The 18488-nt window shown below is 63.0% G+C and overlaps 2 protein-coding genes across 5 annotated transcripts; both read right to left on the bottom strand.

Moving 5' to 3' along the window:
- Nucleotides 1-8281: 8281 nt before the first annotated feature.
- Nucleotides 8282-10308, bottom strand: CEND1 (cell cycle exit and neuronal differentiation 1). Of its 2 annotated transcripts, none has more exons than XM_046643222.1 (2): nucleotides 10202-10308; nucleotides 8282-8830 (listed from the first exon to the last, which is right to left on the bottom strand). In XM_046643222.1, the coding sequence occupies exon 2, from the start codon at nucleotides 8729-8731 to the stop codon at nucleotides 8282-8284; it is 450 nt and encodes a 149-aa protein (XP_046499178.1). In that variant the 5' UTR covers nucleotides 8732-8830; nucleotides 10202-10308. The 2 variants fall into 2 exon arrangements, with proteins under 2 accessions (XP_046499178.1, XP_046499177.1); XM_046643221.1 differs by having other exon boundaries at nucleotides 10179-10226.
- A 307-nt stretch (nucleotides 10309-10615) lies between these two features.
- On the bottom strand, nucleotides 10616-18373 carry SLC25A22 (solute carrier family 25 member 22). Of its 3 annotated transcripts, none has more exons than XM_046642805.1 (10): nucleotides 18292-18373; nucleotides 15085-15227; nucleotides 14874-14999; nucleotides 14663-14718; nucleotides 13821-13911; nucleotides 12988-13106; nucleotides 12705-12879; nucleotides 12467-12621; nucleotides 12303-12378; nucleotides 10616-12225 (listed from the first exon to the last, which is right to left on the bottom strand). In XM_046642805.1, the coding sequence occupies exons 2-10, from the start codon at nucleotides 15102-15104 to the stop codon at nucleotides 12072-12074; spliced, it is 972 nt and encodes a 323-aa protein (XP_046498761.1). In that variant the 5' UTR covers nucleotides 15105-15227; nucleotides 18292-18373; the 3' UTR covers nucleotides 10616-12071. The 3 variants fall into 3 exon arrangements, with proteins under 3 accessions (XP_046498761.1, XP_046498760.1, XP_046498762.1); XM_046642804.1 differs by lacking the exon at nucleotides 18292-18373 and adding an exon at nucleotides 17829-18267; XM_046642806.1 differs by lacking the exon at nucleotides 18292-18373 and adding an exon at nucleotides 16237-16256.
- Nucleotides 18374-18488: the final 115 nt, after the last annotated feature.

Raw genomic sequence — 18488 nt, 5'->3', positions numbered from 1 at the left:
AACCTTTGTCATGGGTGGGAACTGCCCAAGTGGGCGAGTGTAGGCTGAGGCACTGCCCCTGGGCACCCTCTGCCTCCACAACCACTGGCTCTGCCCTCTGCCCAGCCCAGCCCAGCTCCACACCCCAGGCCCTGACCACCAGCTACACAGTGAGGAGCACCCTGCCCTCACCCACTGCAAGGCCCTCCCCCCACCCCAGGTGAAGCAGAAGCTGGGGGCTCCTGGCACTAGCGGGGCCTGGGGACAGGGGACAGGAGCCTGGAGCCTGCATTGGGTGCACGGGGGAGATCAGATGGAGACCCACAGCCCTGAGGTCAGACCACAGGCTGGGCCTGTGAGTGGCCTAGCCACTCAGAGCTTTCTGGATCTAGGGAGGGGGTGTCTGTACCCCCTATGCACATCCTTGAGTGTCATACCCAGGAGCTGGAGGAGCCAGCGTGGAGCAGGAGCCATGAGGTCCCCCTGCTGGCCCAGCCCCACCTGCACTACCCCAGGGTGTCCCTAAGGCACCAGAGCCGGCTGAACCGGCCACAGGTGCAGGAGGGAAGACCTGTGGGGAAAGAGCTGAGTCTGCAGGAGCCTCCCACCGCCTCCTCCTTGAGCACAGGGACTCATTAGCTGAGTGGTTTGTCTCTAAAGAAGAGGATGCCCTGGCCAAGACGCTGTGTGGTGGGGCTGGTGTGTGCGTGCGCATGTGAGCGTGCCCCTGTGCTCACAGGCAGTGTGCATCCTAGTGTACACTTGGGACTTCGCAGGATGCCTGCCAGATGGGCCCACACAGCCAAGCAGGGGGAGCAGACCCCCGAGGCCAGGTCACTTGCATGCACATAATCTCAGGTCCAGGTCTCACATGTGCACATGACCCCAGCCTCAATCCAGGCCATGTGTGTGTGAGTGACCCCATTCCACTGCAGTGCACTTGGGCATGTCACCAGCTTCCGACGTGGGTAAGCCTGTGGGGGTACAGGTCCCCCATGGTATTTGGAGTTGGAGTGGGCATCCTGCACAGGGGCAGGTGGCATGGCGCCTCGCCAACCAGAAGCCTCATCCCAGGTCTGGCGGTTGCCTGCCTCTCTCTGTCTGCCCTGTGAACAGTAAGGTAAGGACACAGACAAGATGACCCGTGAGGCCCTGTCATGGTGACTGGGGTGAGCCTGAGATGAGGTGCCCCCCCGGGTGGGCTTGTGGTCGGTTGCTGTCCCACCGCTGGGCAGCAGCCCCCAACCCTTGCACCCACCCAATCATGCTGGCTCATCTGCCCCCTTCCCGAGTGGGTTCCCATTCCAGTGAGTTGGCCCCTGCCCCCCACATCCCTTACCCCCAAGTGAGGACAGGATGCTACTCAGGCCCTGCCTCAGGGCCGACGTCAGGGTGAGGCGACAGTGCACCCCTGGGCATGACGGGGGCTGCTGGGGGAGGGGCGCGGCCGGCAGGGAGCCCCTCCTCCCGGGGCTGAGCACAGGAGGCCTCAAGGGGCCAGACAGGCCTGCAGCCAGCCTCCCGGGCCTGGGTGACTGTCTCCTCGGAAGGGTCCAGGCCTGGGGGAAGGGCCTCCCCCTCCAGGGCCCCATCTAGGGGTACCCCTTCCCCATCCTGCCGAGCCCCCTCCCAAGGCCCTTGTCCAGGGGTCCAAGGTCATAACTGAGATCCTGAGGTGTGGGGCTGGCTTGCCTCCCCCTGGGCGTGCGGTTCTGGAGCATCCTCTAGGTGTTGTCCAGGTGCCTCAGCATCTGACAGAGTGCCCAGGAGGGGCGGGCAAAGATGGAGGAAGGCTTGGGGGCTGAGCACAGGGGCCCTGCTGGAAGGGGTCGTGCCCTTGAACCTGGGGTTTGCTTTTGTTTAGAGACCCTGGGACACAAGGGGTGTGTGTGTGTCACAGGACACATTGTCACGCACCAATTAAAAGCTTAAGTTTCATTCTTGTCTCTGGAACTTGCTTGCGCTTGGGGCCACGGATGAGTAGGGGGGCGTTCCTGGGGGACTCTCTGCCCTGCCCTGTGAAGCTGGCCAATGCCTCTGGCCCTCTCACCCCTGTTTCCTTCCTTGGCAACTTCCTCCTTTTTGGAGCACACCTGAGCCTTTCCCTGGGTGTCTCAGCACTTGCTACTCCTCCGTCTGAAATGCAGGAGCTCTTCTCTGCCTACCAAACTCCTAACCATACCTCAAAGCCCATGGATGACCGGGATACTCTCTGCCCAGTACTCCCTTTCTAAGAACACCCCCGACACCACAGAGCTGCCCTGAGTGCCTTTCTGTTAGCTCAGCGTGGCCACTGGGTGGACCTCAGGTTTGGGGACTGGGGCTCTCTCCCAGGGTGGGCATGTCATGGGCAGCCCTGCTATCTAGGCAGCCTGCGGGGTGGCCCATGTCCCAGGTCCCAGATGCATCCTTCTTCCCAGCTTGGCTCAGGCCCTTCAGCTCCGGGTTCTCCTTTGGCTGAGGCCAGGCTGGTAGAGTCTGGAGACTAGGACCCCAAGAACCCGTGAGTTACGCAGACCCTGAACTGCAAAGTGGAGGGTGGCAGGTGACAGCCCAGAAGTATGGGGCTGCTGGGACCAGGGCAGTGGGCTTGGGTAGGAGTCCCCCTACCTCGAGTTGGGCATCAGCACTGTGAAAGGGTGGGAGCAGCCACCTCTGCTCCCACTGTCTGCCCCCTAGACCAGCAAGGCCAGCTGGAAGATGCCAGACAGGTGGGCAGGTGGTGGCGTTTTGTGGCCTGTAGTAGGGTGATTGACAAGGAGACAGGCTCCGTCCTGAGCTGGCCTGTCCCGATGCCCAGGCCATAAGGACAGGGAGCAGTGGGTGGGTCCAGAGGAAGGCCTGAACAGGGTTCCCCTCAAACACACCTCTGGGTACCACTGGGCTAGAAGGGGGTGGGGGCCGACTGCTGACTTACTCCAGCCGTTGTTCCCACGCGCCAGGGGTGGGTCCCAGGGATGTCACCTCAGCACTTTCTTTGACAGTACAAGGCGTAAGCTTTTCTCCTGCCAGGACAGTTTCCCCCACAGCACGGCCCCTCATTCTGCTCAGCAACCCTCTGACAGTCAGCTCCTCCTAGGCCAGACACCAGATGGAGAGGTCCAGGCACACCAGGACTGGCACTGGGACATGGGGAGCCTCTGCCTGCCTGGCCCTGGGACCAGGTGTGAGGTCAGGGAGCTGCAGGGCCAGGGGGCCACTGAAGACCCAGGAGTCAGAGAGGCTGGACCCACAGCAGCTGGGGTGAGGGTCTGGAGCAGTGAGTTGCCCACCAGCTCTGCCCTCCCACAGGCCTTGGTCACCGTATCTGGGGAGGGCAGGTCCTGAGGCACTGGCCAGCTCTACCCTCGTCACACCAGGAATGCATTCCAGGGCAGGGGCCTCAGAGAGGAGTTGCACACTCTTGGGGGAGGGGAGGGGTGCTAGAGAGGACCCCCATACCCTCTGCAGCCTAGTAACATGAGCACTGGAGCCCTGGGAGCCCATGTGTGACATGACACATCACGATGGACAGGGATGGATGTCCTAAGACGCTGGTGCAAGTGCTCAGAAAGGAAAGGCTGAGGGCTGAGGGCTCAGGGAGGCAGCCCCGAGGGGGAGCAGGACCTCCTTCGGACAGAGCTCGGCCTATGGACACCTCTGTCCTGGGAGGTGCTGCTGCCACCTACATTTCCTGTTTTCCAGATGTCCTTGTAAGTTTGATTTGCATTTACACTGTGTACTTTTTTTTTTCTTCGTGAAGAAGATCAGCCCTGAGCTAACATCTGTTGCCAATCTTCCTCTTTTTGGTTGAGGAAGATTGTCCCTAAGCTAACATCTGTGCCAGTCTTCCTCTATTTTGTATGTGGGATGCCACAACAGCATGGCTTGATGAGCAGTGTGTAGGTCCATGCCTGGGATCTGAACCTGCAACCCCGGGCCGCTGAAGCGGAGCGCGTGAACTCAACCACTGTGCCACTGGGCTGGCCCCAGGTGTGTAGTTTTTCTGCACGGAATCCCTTTGATACCTGGTATTTTGTTTAGACCTTAAAAGTAGTTCTATAGTTAAAATAATTTAAAGCAGCCCTAGGCATCCCCAAGAAGGTTTGTCATTTTGGAAGAGTCCCTACGTTACTAGGTTTAGGACACGATTGTTCAGAACCTGCCACCGGGCCCCAGGGACCTCAGCTGACCAACTCTAACATTCCAGGGGAGGGGACGCCAGTCACTGAGCATGTGTGGGAGAGTCAAAGAGAAGAAACAGGACATCATTACAAGATGATTCGACAGCTGCATTCATGACAGCATGGCCTCCGGCAGTGCGGGCAGACCCCGGCTCAGAACAGGCCCTGGCTGTGCCTGGAGGTGAGAATGAGAGACGGGTCCCCAGAGGGGACCATCCGCTTCCCGATACTGGGCAACGAGGTCTGCTTGATGGCACAGAAATGACATCAGAGCTCCCACTTCCTCCACACACAAAACCTCGCCAGACGGATTCAAGGCCTGCAGGTGCGTCACTGCCGAGACTATGAGACGAGTACAAGCGAGAAGCTCCTTCTCCCCGAGATTCCGAGAGCTCGTGTAGGAACAGGGAGGGGGGTCACAGGTGATCAGCGAGGACTGTAGAACTTCTGTCCCCAGGAAGCAGAGTGAGAGGCAAGCCAGCCACTGAGTGGAGATATCGGCAATGTGGCAAAGGGTTAGGATGCACAACACATGCAGAAATCCTCCCAAGAAAGGAGAAGAAGGCATCGCACCCCACGGAAAAATGGACAAATAGCACCACGGGAAAAATCACAAAAGGTGAGACCTAGACGGCCAAGAACCATGTGAAAAGGAGCACGTCGGATCCGTGCGAGTTCAGAAGCCAGTTTGCCCTGCCTGGACTGGGAAAATCTCGAGTGCTTCATCCCAGCCTGTGTCGCCAGGGTGAGCGGAGCCGTGGGTCTCACAGCCAACCCGTGGGCGCAAGATGGAGCAGCAGAGTTTACGACGCACACGCTGTGGAGGCGGCAGTCCCACCTCTGGTACCACATCCAGGAGAGGTGAGAGCAGGCGCCCCAGAGATGTGTGCACACCCGTGTTCAGAGCAGCATGACTCACAACAGAGAAAAGGTGGGCGCAACCCACGTGCCCATCAACAGACAAACGGATACACAAACTGAGGTCCACCCACACAATGGAATATTACTCAGCCTTAAAAAGGAAGGAAATTCTGACACGTGCTACCACAAGGATGGACGTGGAGGCTGTGATGCTCAGTGAAACAAGCCAGTCACTTGTACCATTCCGCTCACAGGAGGTCCCTAGAGTCAAATTCATAGAGACAGAAAGCAAAATGGTGGGCGCCAGGGGCTGGGGCATGGGACAGGGAGTGAGTGTTTAATGGGGACAGAATTTCAGTTTGGGAAGATGGAAAATTCTGGAGACGGATGGTGGCGATGCCTGCACAACAACGTGAATGTGTTTCACGCCACTGAACTGTGCACCTAAAAGATTAAGATAAAATGGTAAGTCTTATGTGATATCTATTTTCCCATAGTAAAACACACAAAAGAAAGACGTGCACACGTTCGCACACACCCCAGAGAGACAGGGCACCGGCAGTGTTGCAAGGATTTCGTCACTCCTTTGTCTAAAGTGACAAAAATTTTGAAACAACCTAAATATCCTTTAATAGGGAATTGAGAAATAAAATGAGGAAACATCACAGGTGGAGTATCACATCATCAAAAGAACCGAGTCCCAGGGGCCGACCCAGTGGCGTAGTGGTTAAGTTCACGTGGTCTTTTTCAGTGGCCTGGGGTTCACAGGTTCAGATCCCGGGTGCAGACCTACACGCTGCTCATCAAGCCATGCTGTGGTAGGTGTCCCACATATAAAATAGAGGAAGACTGGCACAGATGTTAGCTCAGGGCCAATCTTCCTCACTAAAAAGAAAATGAAAGAACCAAATCCCAGACTTCTAGCTGAAGATGACAGAGCCCACCCTTACAGTCACCTCTGCTCTCTCCCCAAGCCCCCTAAAGTGTCAGAAGGACGGGCAAGCCATGGAGTAGAGAGAATGGGAGAGGGGACTGGACAGCAGGAGAGAGTGGCGAGTGACCCTGAAGTGCCTGAGTGGCGGGCCTGGCACCTGTGGGGCAGGGGGACCGGAAGCTGGAGGTGTGGGAAAAGGCTGGGCCACTGCTCGGCAGGCCCTCCCCTCGGCGTGGGGGTCTCAGGACCAGTGGCCCCAGGGCAGGTGGCCTCCTGGACTCAGAGGTGCTGCAGAATGGAAGGAGGGGCGGGGCAGGGCCGAAGGTCTGTTGGTCTGTTTAGGATGTTTCACCCCAAGGAAGCTCTCGGGACTCGTCTGCCTGAGATGTGGGCACAGGGAGGGGGCAGGCCACCCTGGGAAGGGGGGGGTGCCAGGAAAAGAAGGGAAAGACGTGCCCCCCATGCCAGCTGGAAGAAGGCTAGGGGAGGGGGCCTGGGTAACCAAGCGCTTCTGGGGCCCAGTGGGGCCTTGCTTCCCCAGCCTGCACCCCGAGGGTGCAGCCTCACCCACAGCTGGGGTCACATGCAGGCCTGGCCAGTTGGACACCTGGTGAGAGTGGGCTCAGGGAGTGTGGGCAGGAGGTGATGAGAGGAGGAAACCCCCTCCTTGCAGCTTCTATGCGCCCCCTCCCTGCAGGGATGGAGAGCTCACTGCAGAGAGGGGTGGAGAAAAGTCCCCACTGCTGGAGAGGTCAGCCTGAGGGCCAGGTCCCCCTCCCACTCCTGCATCCTCCCTGGCCACTCCCACTCCCAGCTCTGCCCTGTGCACTGTGGCTGGCAGCCGGGGTCCGAGGCTAGGTCCTGCAGCCCCTGGGTGTCCATCTGGGGTCAGGGCTGGCAGGAAGGGCTGCCTGTGTCTGTCTGGGATGGAGAAGGGCCCCGGCAGGGCTGTAGGTAGAGTCCCTCAGGATCAAGCTCATGAAGGTGGCAGGAGGGGCTGCTGAGGGGCACCTGGCACTCCCTACCCCGCCCTGGAAAGCCTGCAGTGTGGATATGTGACCCCCACGTCCCAAAGGCAAGCCCCCAACTCTCCCGACCGTGTGCAGGTGAGGACGCAGCTCAGCCTTAGACAATAACGTTTATTTCAGACTCAGCCTCCACTCAGGCCCAGGGTTCCAGTAGGCAGCTGGCCAGGCAAGGGCAAGTCAGGCTCACACAGAGTCCACCACCACCCTCCAGAGCCTGCCCGCGGCCAGCACCACAGACCAAGCTGGGACCAGATGCCCTAAGGACGGCACAGCACAGTCTCCCTGCAGGTGCATCGAGGCAGTGGACATGGGTGACGGTCACCCACCAAGCGGTTCTACTCTACCTGTTATTGCATTTATACGCTTGTTAGACTCAAAGGACGCGGGGTGAGGCAGGTGGGGTCGTCTTGGGGGCTGGGCAGGCATGGCTGCTGGGCAGGTCCTCCATATGTCCCGCCTCCCTGCCAGGCTCTCAGCTGCCCCAGGACAATTGCTGCAGGATGGGGAGGGGGCTCAGGGCAGGAAGGGTGGTAGCCCAGCCTCAGGGGCTCCCCTGGGTCACTAGCCAGAAGGTGAACTGCAGGAGGCCCTCCCCGGACTGAGACTGGCCTTTGGACTCTCTGTCTACCCAGCCAGGGCTCAGGCGACGAGCGGAGGTGGCACGGAAGCTGCGCCAATGTGACTGCTTGCCTCAGGTCAGCCCCACTGTATCAGGCCACCCAGATGGACCCCCACCTGCCAGCAAAGAGCAGAAATCAAGAGTGAAAGAGGCAGGCACACCCTTTAATGTCCCCATGGGGGAGCCCAGGTCAGAGCCCAACCCGGACCCCTGCCCTCCCTGGGGGCTCCTGCTCTGGGGGCTGGTCAAGACGCTGCAGCCAGGAAGCTCACAGGACCACTGGGAACTCTCAGGACAGGCTGGCACATGTGAGTGTGACTGCTATGGACACACCTGCCTGCAGGCGGGCAGGTGGGCCACACTCAGAGTCCACTCCTTCCACTGCCCCTGGGGGCCATGGCCCAGGCTGAGCCCCCCACCGAGGTCAGAGCTCTGCCCGTGCTGCTGGGTAAACTGGAGCCTGGGCTCCTTCTGCCTCAGAAGGCAGGAGGGGGAAGTGCTGGGGGCCAGCCGAGGGGGCTTGGTTTCCACTGCCGGGGGCCCTGTCCGTGTCTCTCTCCGTCTGCGTGTATGTGGGGGATATATGTATACCTATTATGCATGTATGTATGTATAGATAGCTGTGTGTGAAACAGGCATGCACTAATTCCCGAGGTCTGTACAGGAAGTGGCTGTGCCCCCGACTGGGCACCAGCTATCATTTTTTCCGGGTCAGGAAGGCCACACCAAGAATCAGGGCTGCGGCTGCCACAGCCATCCCCCCAGCCACCAGCAGAGGGGTCAAGTTCTCGAATGGGCAGCGGCCTCGGCCCCCTGGACCCCCGCTGGGGGCCTCGTCCTCCTCGGCCCCATCCCCAGGGCCCTTGGGCTCGGGGGTTGCATCGGGGCTGCTGGGGGCCACGGGGGCCGGCTTCAGGTTGCTGTGGTTGTTGAGAAGGGCAGGGTCAGCCTTGGCTGGGGTCTTCTTGGCAGGAGGCGGGGTGGGGGCCTTTGGTGGCTCCTGCTTCTCCACTTGGGCCTCCTTCTTTCCTGGCTTAGCTGAAGGGGCTTTCCCGTCTGCAGCTGGGGGGGCTCTGGCTTCAGCAGCGGCCTGGGGTGCCTTGGTGTCGGGCTTGGGGCTGCTGGCCGACTTCCCTCTGGACTCCATGGTGGGCAGTGCTGGCAGGCTGTGTGTGGGCGTGCGTGGACAGGCAGGTGGCTGGACCACAGCGGCTCAGGACAGCTCACCCCTGGGCATTATATGGGCCTGGAGGGAGACACAATGAGGCTATGGCAAAGGACTCTTCCATCCTGTCCAGGCCCCGCCTTGTCCCCATAGAGATCCCACCCGGTTCTCTGCAGCCCCTCAGGAGCTGCAGCTCGGGACCCTCCTTGTCCAGGGCCTGGCCTCCATCTATCCCCTACTGCTCCCTGACAAGCCCTTCCAGCCACACAGGCAGAGGCTAAGGGCTGGGGGTGCGTGATGAGACCAGCCAGAGGCCTCAGTTTCCTCATCTGTGAAATGGTCTTGCCCACACATGTGCTGTGTCCACTACTCCAGCCGGGGGTAGGAAAGCCCTGAGAAGGGTGTGTGGTGAGGAGAGGTGGACAGCAGCCACGGTGGGCCTGGGCAGAACCTTCTCAGGAAGGGGACTGGGTCCAAGTGGAGGGGGCAGGGCAGAGCAAGAACCTGGGATCTGCGCTCGCAGGTGCTGCTGGGGTGGGAGTAGGCCCGAGGCTGCTAGAACCGGATGCAACAGACCTGAAGTGTCTCCCCAGGGACTGGAGAAGCCAGGCGGGCAGTGACAGGCCTATGCCTCCCGGCAGGCCATCTACCCCTCCCAGCCCCTGGGCCCAGCCCCAGACCCGCCTCGCCTGCTCCAGCTCAAGGGCAAGGAGTCCTTCCTGGACCTGAGGCTGCGCCTGCCTCTGGGGTCAGAGGGGGTCTCTGGCATGAGCCTGGAGTGGGCACACGCTGTGCTGGTCACCTCAGTATCCCCGAATCTGGGCCAGGGCAGATGATGAGGGCTCTGGGCTGTAGAAAAGGCGGGGCCCAGATCCTCAATGTCCAGGGGTGGGGGGAGGGGACTGGGCGCCTGAGTCGTCCTTCTCTGAAGACCTAGACACACCTGTCTGCCTCTCCCCATCCCCTACGCTGCAGAACCCCACTCCCACCCACAAGGAGAGGGAGCCCCATTGGGAGGCGGCAGCTCGTGTTTCCCACTCTGGCCAGACACACTAACCACACCGAAGGTCGCCTGAAGGTCACAGCATGATGGGGTGTCCTGGGGAGAGGCCTAGCTGCTGCCACCCTTCCCAGGAAGCTGCAACAGCCCCTCACCCGGAGCTGTTCTGGAGGGGTGCCCAGCTGCCAGGTGTCAAGATGGCAAAGGGCAGGTGGTCTGCTCTGCCCGCAGACCCTCAGTTATTTTGGGCCCATGCTGACGTCAGCCGGCTGCCCCCTCCCCCTCCCCTGGCCGCTGTGCTGGAGAGAGCAAGGGGCTGGCGCGCCCCGTGACCTTCAAAGCGGGCACTGGGCTTTGCTCCGCGGGGGACCCAGTGCCCCCCAACTCCCACCACCCCAGGCCCAGGTCTCGGAGCCCCCGCTGCCTTACGCTGCTGCTCCTGGCGCTCCCACCTCGGTGCTGGGCGCTCTCCGCGGGTCCTCGGCGGGAGGCTGCAGATGCAAGCACTGGGAGTTTCCCACAATGCACTGTTCCCGGCGCAGGAAGGGGGAGGGGGCCGCATCAGCGCCGGCTCCGCCCGCTGTCACCGCGGCGCCCGGACTGGCCGGCAGGGAACTCTGAGGCCCCGGAACCCGGTTCCGTTTTTGATCCCAAGGGCAGCTTAGGGTCAGGGAGGCGAGAGGCTGAGGCTGCCCTTTCTGCACCCCCAACCCAGACCGCGCAGGAGTCAGGATGTCAGAAGGCAATTGCGCCAGCACCCCCTTCAAGCCAAGGTGCTGGGGAGCGACCCAGGTCTGCAGGGGGAGGGGAGCTGATTAAGAGAAGAGGGGACTGCCCTCCCCCCCAAGAGTCTCAGAGAGGAGGCATCTACTTAGAATATTTATTTATCTTCTTACATGACAAGACACAAAAAGTTACAACTTCTTAAAACTCTTCAAAAGAAAAAATATAATTCTGTAAGCAGCAGCAGCAGCTTCCAAGGTACAGATGTGGTGGGAGAGGGCAGCTCCCAGCAACAACCGCAAACTAGTGGGCCCAGGCCGGAGCCCCAGGTAGTGTCACTGGAAGGGGCCTCCACAGGGGCCGGGTTGGGGGACACAGCACCAGGTCAAGGTCAATCACCAACACAATCACGTGACCGGGGGCGGGGCAGGGCGGCCTGCCTCAATTCACAACGTCAGTGGGTCGGGGCTGGGAGGGCGGAGCTTTAGAGGGTGTGGTCCGGGGCCTCAAGCAGAGGCCCAGAGAGCAAGACCCGCCCTCCCAGGGCGGAGGGAGCTCCTGGCCCCCCCCCCCCCCCCCCCCACCTCGTAAAGCAGAGCAAGTGCCCTAGGCTCCATACTGGTCCTTATGTCTGCCCTCTGCTTGGCCAATCCTGGACGTGCGGTGGGGGTCCCAGAAGAGGGGCCAGGCAGGAGAAATAAATTTCTGGACGGGGTTAGCGGGGAACCTAGGGGGCACGAACCATACACACACACACACTGCACACACATACGTTGCCTGGCCACGTGGGGGAGAGCAGCAGCCCCCCCACAGCCCCATCCCTGAGGGGCCAGGCCAGCTGAGGGCTGGTGGGCACAACCTGCTACCCACCACATTCGCACATGCACACACACCTCACATGCTCTGGGCCCCCAGCCTGGGGTGGGGACAGAGGGGCCCACCAGAAGGGATGCTGGGTCCCACAGTGGGGGGGCGCTTGCCCTGGGAGTCAGAATTCAGTGTGACCCCTGCCCGGGATTCCTGGCTCAATATGGGGGGCAGGAGACCCCGATCCTCCTGCAAGGCTGGCCGGGGTGGGGGGCAAAGTAGAGTTCTGGCCAAGGGCAAGAGCAGCAGCAGGGAGAGGCTGGACCGACGGACGGAGGGATGGACAGAACCACTTGTGCCTGGCAAGTTAATAAATAGGTTTGTGCGGGGTCCCCTTTGTGGACTAGGGGCCAAGCCTCGGGGACGAGAGCTGGTAGACTGGAGGGTAGGGTCCAGCTTGCCCAGCCCAGGCCTGGGGCCCCCAGCCCAGAGACCAGCTCTGTCCCTGGGGGTGTTCAGGCCAGGGTGGAGCTGGGGCAGGGCTGGTTCCGGGAATGTAAAGATTTCTGCGTTTTCTACATAAATAAGACATTGATCCCAGTAGTCGTGCAGGCAGGACCCCGTAGGGGCCTGTGTGTGCACCACTGTGTGGACCCCGTGCCCCTTCCTCTGCCCCCCCCGCCCATGTCGGGGGGTTGGGGAGAGACTTTCTCTTGCTTGGTCCTGGGCTGGCCGCCCGGCTCCAGCCCCACTCTGGTCCCGCTCAGCTGTGGGCGTGGGGCGGCCCTGGGCTCAGGGCTGGGGGCGCTGCAGCAGCCCCATCAGGGTCTCGGCGATGCCCAGGAAGTAGACCACCTGAGCAATGCCGAACAGCGGGGCGATGACCAGCGCGCGACAGTAGGCGCCCTTCAGGAAGGCGGAGGGGCCCTCGTGCCGCAGGATCTTCCTGTGGGGAGATGGGGGTCAGAACTGGTGTCACCCCCGCCCCGCCCCCTGGGGCGCACCCCCTGGGGCCTCACCCACCTGGTGCAGTCCAGGATCCCCGAGTAGGTGTCCTCGTTGACACCGCGCTGGAGGGACTGGAGCCGCGTCTTCACCACTGCGGGGGGGAGAGGGGTCAGCGTGAGGCCCCGTTCACAGTCGACCCCACTCCCTCACAGCCCCCATCCCCAGCCTGGTGCACTGACCGTCACAGGGGTTGACGGCCACGGCCGCTGCACTCCCGGCCACGCAGCCGGCCAGGAAGGACACATAGAAAGGAGACTTCTCCCCAGATGCCGGCTGGCCCAGCTGGTTCAGGTTGGCGAAGAGGGGAAAGTACACGATGGAGAAGGGGACGTCCCTGCAGAGGAGGGGCCGCAGTGACTGGCCGGTGCGGGGCGAGCGGGCACACCTTCCTCCTCCCACCCTCCCTGTCTCTCCCACCTGAGCAGCGTGGCCCCCAGTCCCTTGTAGAGGCCGGCGATACCGCGGGTCCGCAGCAGGTCCCGGGTCAGCTGCATGGCCGTGGGCCGGGGGGAAGCCGGAGTCTCCACCGAGGGCTGGGCACCCCCCTGGGCTGAGAGGTGGGCCTGGGCAGCCAGTATCTTCTTCTGGGCGGCTGGGGAGAAAGGGGACGGACCTGTTGGCTCTCCCTCCCAGCAACAAAGAGGGGGCAGGGATCCATCTGTTGTCCCCACTCCGGCACTCTCTCCCTCAACACTCTCACCAATGCGTCCTGCGTCCTGAAGCTGGATCTTCAGCATCTCCATGGGGGTGGTCACGATTACCTGGCAGGTGCCAGCTCCACAGCCTGCCAGCATCTCCTTAAACAGGGTCAGCTTCTGCCTGTAGCGGAGAGGGTGGGGGCCGCGGAGAAGAGTCAGAGGCCCCTGCCACCCAGGGGCTGCGTGCTGCGTCTGGGTGTGAAGGGGGATGGGAGTGGTGGAGACAGATGCAGCTCTGTGAGGGTACAGAACCCCCCAGCGTCAGATACACCTCCAGGGAGCCCGGCAGACAGATGGCCCAGGGGCAGGGCCGGGGTAGGGCAGAGGGGCCATTCTCGAGCAGAAAGAAGTAGAGAAGTGTGTGGGGGGGTCCTCAAGTGCCCCAGGGGCTACCATTTCCGCCCCACCCTTTGGTGATGGGAAAAGCTGGTTGGTGCCCCCCAAATCTCAGCCTACACAGTGCAGCTGGCAGTGGCTTGGGGCCAAGGACCACTGAGGCCTGAGCACCACTGACTCAGCCATCTGCTTTACTCCACGTGGGGGCGGGAAGGAGAGAGGAGGATGATGGAGGAAGAAGGTAGAGAAGGAGGAGCAGGATGGAGGAAGAAGGTGGAGAAGGAGGAGGAGGATGGGGGAAGAAAGTAGAGGAGGAGAAGGAAGATGGAGAGAGGAGATGGAGGAGGAGGAGGAGGAGGAGGAAGGGGAGGAGGGGGAGGAGGAGAGGAGGGGGCCCTGCAAGGTGAAGGTGAGGGCCTCAGGAGGGCACAGCCTCCGTCCTTTGCCTGCAGGCACAGAACCCTGCCCCCCAGCAGCCAGGCAGGCCCAAGCCCCTCACCCATCCTTGGAGAGGTGATAGCGGAAGAAGTCGTTAGCTGCCAGCTTGATGGCCTTCTCGGGGGTGACGAGAGTCAGGTTCACGGCGGCTCCTGGGGGCACACGGGGTACGGGGCGCAGGCTGGTCAGTGGCCCGGGCTGGGGAGGCCCTCAGCCAGCACTTGCCTCCCAGCTGGCAAAGCCCGACTCCAGTCGCTCCTTGGCTGCCTCCTCCTGCCCTCTCACCCACATTTGTGCCAGGCAGGGGCGGGCACCAGGCGGGCATGGGGCCGTGCCTCCTCCTCCAGGCACCCTGCCACCTTCCCGGGTGAGCCTCCCTGAGGAACACCTCCCTGGGGGACAGAAGGTGCTCGCGCTGGAGTGGGCACCGAGCAAGAGGACTCAGGAGTACGTGGCTGCGCCTGGCCTGCTGTGGGCCGGAGCCAGGCAGGCAGTGGCAGGCCCCCCTCCGCGGCCAGGGCTCGGGACTGCACGGCCTCTGGGCAGATCCAGGCTTGGGGATTGTCCGCTAAGCTGCTTTGCAGTAATGCCGCCGCCCCCTCCCAGCCTGCCAGCACAGAAGGGGTCTCGCCTGTGCCAGAAGGCAGGCGAGGAGGCTGCAGCCACCGTGGTAGAGCCACATCGTGCGTGGCGAGGGGGTGCCAAGAACTGCCACTCCCCAGACGTCCTGCCCCTAGTGCAGGTGCAGCCAGCCCCCAGGGACACGTCCACGTGTCCACTTACACACCAGGCCAGGCGCTGCCCTGCCTTCCCACCTGCCTCCCAGCCAGCCCCCCTGGGGGACCCCTCTGAAGCTGCCGGAGGGTGCCACCCAGGCCTGCACGTCCGAGGGTTGAGCCTCACCACGGTACATGCCGAAGTAGCCCTCCGAGCGGATGGTCTTGATGAGGCAGTCAGACCTGCAGCCAAGGGGATGCCGGTGAGCTGGGGCCGCCTGCCCTCAGTTTCCCCTTTTGTTAAACAGGGTAGGGGGAAACCGGAGCCTGAGCCTCACCCTGCCCCCACACCACATGGCCCGACAACCGCCCTCCACCCCCATGCCGGGCACACTCACATGCTGGTGTACATGCGCTGGCCATTCTGCTGGTTCTGCAGCCTCGTCTTGGCCAGGTCAATGGGGAAGACGCAGGTGACCCCGATCAGCCCAGCGATGCCGCCATTGATGAGCTTGGCTGGCAGACTGTGTGGGAAGAGGGAGGGTCAGGGCCGGCCTCCTCGGCCACAGGTCAGCGAGCAGGGTGAGGAAGGCATGGCTGCGCTCTGACCTGATCTGCTTATCAGCCATTTAACTCCAGCACACCGAGGTGGGAGCCCCGAGAGGATGCCAGGTGGGGGAGGTACTGCCGGAAGAGGGGGAGGAGGGCCGGTCCTCCGCTTCCAGGGGAATTTCAAAACCACCGCTTTGGTCCTAGAAGGAAGGACTGGAGTCAGTGGGGGTGGGGCAGGCCACTCAGGTACACACGCACCGGAGGAACCCACTTCCCCCAAAGCCCCTCCCCAGGTCTTCTGCATGGGCACCCAGCCCCTCACCACCACCTAGCTGGGCCGTCAATATGTCCCAGGAGTGCAGCGTGGGAGGAGGTGTCCGCCACCCGGCCCCATCCCTGGGGCCACCCGGTTTCCCCTCATGTCCCCTCACGGCATCAGCGTTCTCCCAGCTGGCCTCTCACACGTTCACAAGCTCACGCTCCTGCTCAGCCTTTAAAGGGCCAGGCGCCTCTGGGGGCAGCGGCGGCAATGAGCCAGTGAGGGCACCTGGACCTTGGACGGGCTGTGGCGACCCCCTATCTTTGAGCAGAGGCAGCTGGTGCCTGCCCTCTTCAGGATGGCGGTGGGAGTCTCCTCACAGGCTCCTCCCCGGCACCCCAGGATCCCCACCTGGGCTCAGCTCACAGCTGCCAGGTAGACAGCCACCACAGGCGCAGTCCCCTGCCTCCCACTCTCATGGTAGCACCATGCTGGACCCAGGGACATGCCCTCCCCTCAGAGAAGCACGTACTCCCCCACACCCAGCCCTGCGTCCCCCCGCCAGGAACTTCACTCCCAGACAGACAGACACACACACACAGGAGCTCAGCAGTCAGAACCTCTGGAAGCTTCAGGGGTGTGTGGGGCACAGGGGAGGGGGCCAGCGGACCTTCTGAGGCTCCCTGTGGTTGGTCCCCCCACCCACACTAGGGGTGGGGGTAGAAGGCGCCCCTCTCACTTGGCGCAGGGCTGGGGAGCCAAAGCCAGCCTCGGGGGCCTCCTATGGGGAGCACAGCCATGAAAGCTGAGCTGCAGGGGGCCTTCCCCTCCGCCTGCCCCGGTGGCCCCCTCAGAGGCCACCTGTCACCAGCTCGCCCCTGCAGCACTGCCACCCAGGGTCACACGGCTGGCTCACACCCCCGGTTCCTCCGAGGACTGGTGACCTTCACCTCAGCTTTCCCTGGCCAGGCTGTCCCCTGCTTCTCCCGCCCCTGCCATCCCTGTGCCGCTCACCCCGAGGTGCACAGGACTCTTGCTCCTCACGACTATAGCCTTTGGACTCGGGGAGAAGATGAATGGGCTGAGGGAGGTGCTGGCCACAGGGATTGGCCGTGGGGAGGGGTGGGGTGGGGTGGGCCTGGGGTGCGGTGGAGGGGGGCACGACTTTCTCTTTCACTTTGGGAGAAGGGATGAGGGGTGGGACAGCTTCTGGGAGGCAGGGACTGGCCTCAGAGACCCCCCTTAGCCCACAGGGCAGTGGGTCTGATTCAGGCTGACCCAGTCAAGCCAGGCCACCTGCCCAGAGGGACCCAGCTGCTCTGCCGGTTTCCACCTGCAGGCTGATGTGCCTAGAGCCCCAGGACCCTGAGGATGGGGCGCTCTCTCTGCCCGGCACCCTGTGTACTTCCGTGTGAGGAATCTGGTGCTGTGGGTGGAGATGGGTCCGTGCCCACTCATGTCTGTGGGACCTATGTGTCTGTCGAGGGAATGTGCCTCCCAGAGAAACCTCAAGCTGGGGGGTACAGAGGAAGACATGGCTGTCCACTGGAAAGGCCAGGGAAGGGGTGGCTGGGTCTCAGAGGGCACTGGCTGGCACCCACAGGCCTGCTCACCTGGCAGGTCCAGAGGGCACAGGAACTGGCGCTCCCAGAGGCCTCTGCTCTGCCGAAGTGCCCCCCACCCCCACCCAGGGCCTCAGTGCCAAGGACCTGCTTCTCTGTCCCCAGCCTGTAGAGAAGAGTCTGACCTCTGATCTTCAATGGCTTCTCCCTTCCCACCCCCACCCCCTAGGTGTAGAGTGGCCGCAGCCAGCTCTCTGCTGCCCCAGGCCCTCCGGGGCAGGGTCTCCATCCTCACTCTGTCCTCTGGTGACTGAGTGAGCCTGGCCTCCCTGAGCATCCCCAGACCCCACCTCCTGTCTAGGGTGAGGGACTCCTGGATGATGGGGGGGTCCTGGAAGTCAGACAGACCGCCTAAGGGGGGAGGGGAGCAGTTGTCCCAGGAAGAGGGAGGCAGGCAGGGGGGATTTTGAGCCTGAGGAGACAGTCAGTGGCAGGAATGAGAAGAGTGCGAGCTAGGGGCTCTGCCTGGCTGGGGACGGCTGGCGGGGTCCTCTGACCAGGAACCCCCTTTTTCTGTTCTCACTCCATGGTCCCCCGTTATGAGACAGCTGTGGAAGCCTCCCCCCGCCCCGCCCTCAAGTTGCCACAGAAACCCTGCAGCCCCAGCCAGGCCCGAGGCCCCAGGGCTGGCAGCCCTCACTGTCCCCCCTGCTCTCCAGTTCAGCAGCCAGGGAAACTGAGGTGGCAGGCAGGCTGTGCCCCCCACAGAGACCACCCACAAGATGATGCTGCTGCTTCCAGACCCCCAGGGGTAAAATCTTTCACAAATGAAGCTCTCCACCCCCCCAGAAAGGTGACAGGGGGTGAGACTCAGAGTCTGGGACTGGCTGCTTGATTCTCATTCAATCCCCCCATAGTCCCATCCCCCTGGGGTAGGCGCCTTCGGTCCTGCTGTCTGGGGGGTGTAGGGGGGGCCCAACCTGCGGACAAAGGAGGCGTGGAGTGTGGGCTGTGGGATCCGCTCAGAGGCCAGCTCAGCCCCCTGTCCAGCTGGAGGGAGTCCGGACGGGGCTCCAGACGGTCACGCTGTCCCCCGCCAGGCGATGGCGACTCCAGCCACGGCACGTGTCCACACGCATCCAGCGGGGTCCCACGTGTGCGCCTCCCCACGGCCCGATCTTTACTCCTTGGGCTCCGGCCCCAGCCTCCCACCTCGCGGGGACACGTGTGCACGGGGAGCGCGCCCGGCACCGCCCGCGGCCGAGCACGGCCTCCTACACCCGCGCCGCAGCGGGTCGGAGCATCCGCCCGCCCGGGCCCCGCCACAGCCGCCTAGTCCGGGCAGTTGTCACCTCCCCCGGCCGCCTCGGCGCCCCTCGGCCCCCGCAGCCGCGCCGTACTCCGGTGGGCGCCGCGGAAGGGAGCGGCCCGGCGAGCACTCACCCCGCGATATGCCGCTGCCGCCGCCGCCGCGCTCGCCTCGCCGCCTGCCGCGCGTCCGGCTGCACCTAGGCGCGGAGGCGCGTCCGCTCGGCGCCGCGCGCGCTCCGCCCCCGGCCCTCGGCCGGCACGCGGGCTCCGGCTCCCCCTCCTGGCCGCCGCGGCCACTGCGCCCGGCCGCACCCCAGGCTGGGCCGCAG

Source organism: Equus quagga, chromosome 17 (genome assembly GCF_021613505.1).
Source record: "Equus quagga isolate Etosha38 chromosome 17, UCLA_HA_Equagga_1.0, whole genome shotgun sequence".
NCBI classification, from domain to species: Eukaryota; Metazoa; Chordata; class Mammalia; order Perissodactyla; family Equidae; genus Equus; species Equus quagga.
The sequence above is the reverse complement of the archived record's forward strand: the minus strand, read 5'-3'. Positions and strand labels throughout refer to the sequence as shown.

What these genes read in the sequence shown, in the direction of transcription:
- CEND1 (XM_046643222.1), bottom strand. Translation starts at nt 8,731, where the DNA reads ATGGAGTCCAGAGGGAAGTCGGCCAGCAGCCCCAAGCCCGACACCAAG.
- SLC25A22 (XM_046642805.1), bottom strand. Translation starts at nt 15,104, where the DNA reads ATGGCTGATAAGCAGATCAG. An exon ending in CTGGGGGCCACGCTGCTCAG is followed by an intron (nt 12,622 to 12,704) that starts GTGGGAGAGACA and finishes CCTCCTCTGCAG; the next exon opens with GGACGTCCCCTTCTCCATCG. An exon ending in GGGATCCTGGACTGCACCAG is followed by an intron (nt 12,226 to 12,302) that starts GTGGGTGAGGCC and finishes ATCTCCCCACAG; the next exon opens with GAAGATCCTGCGGCACGAGG.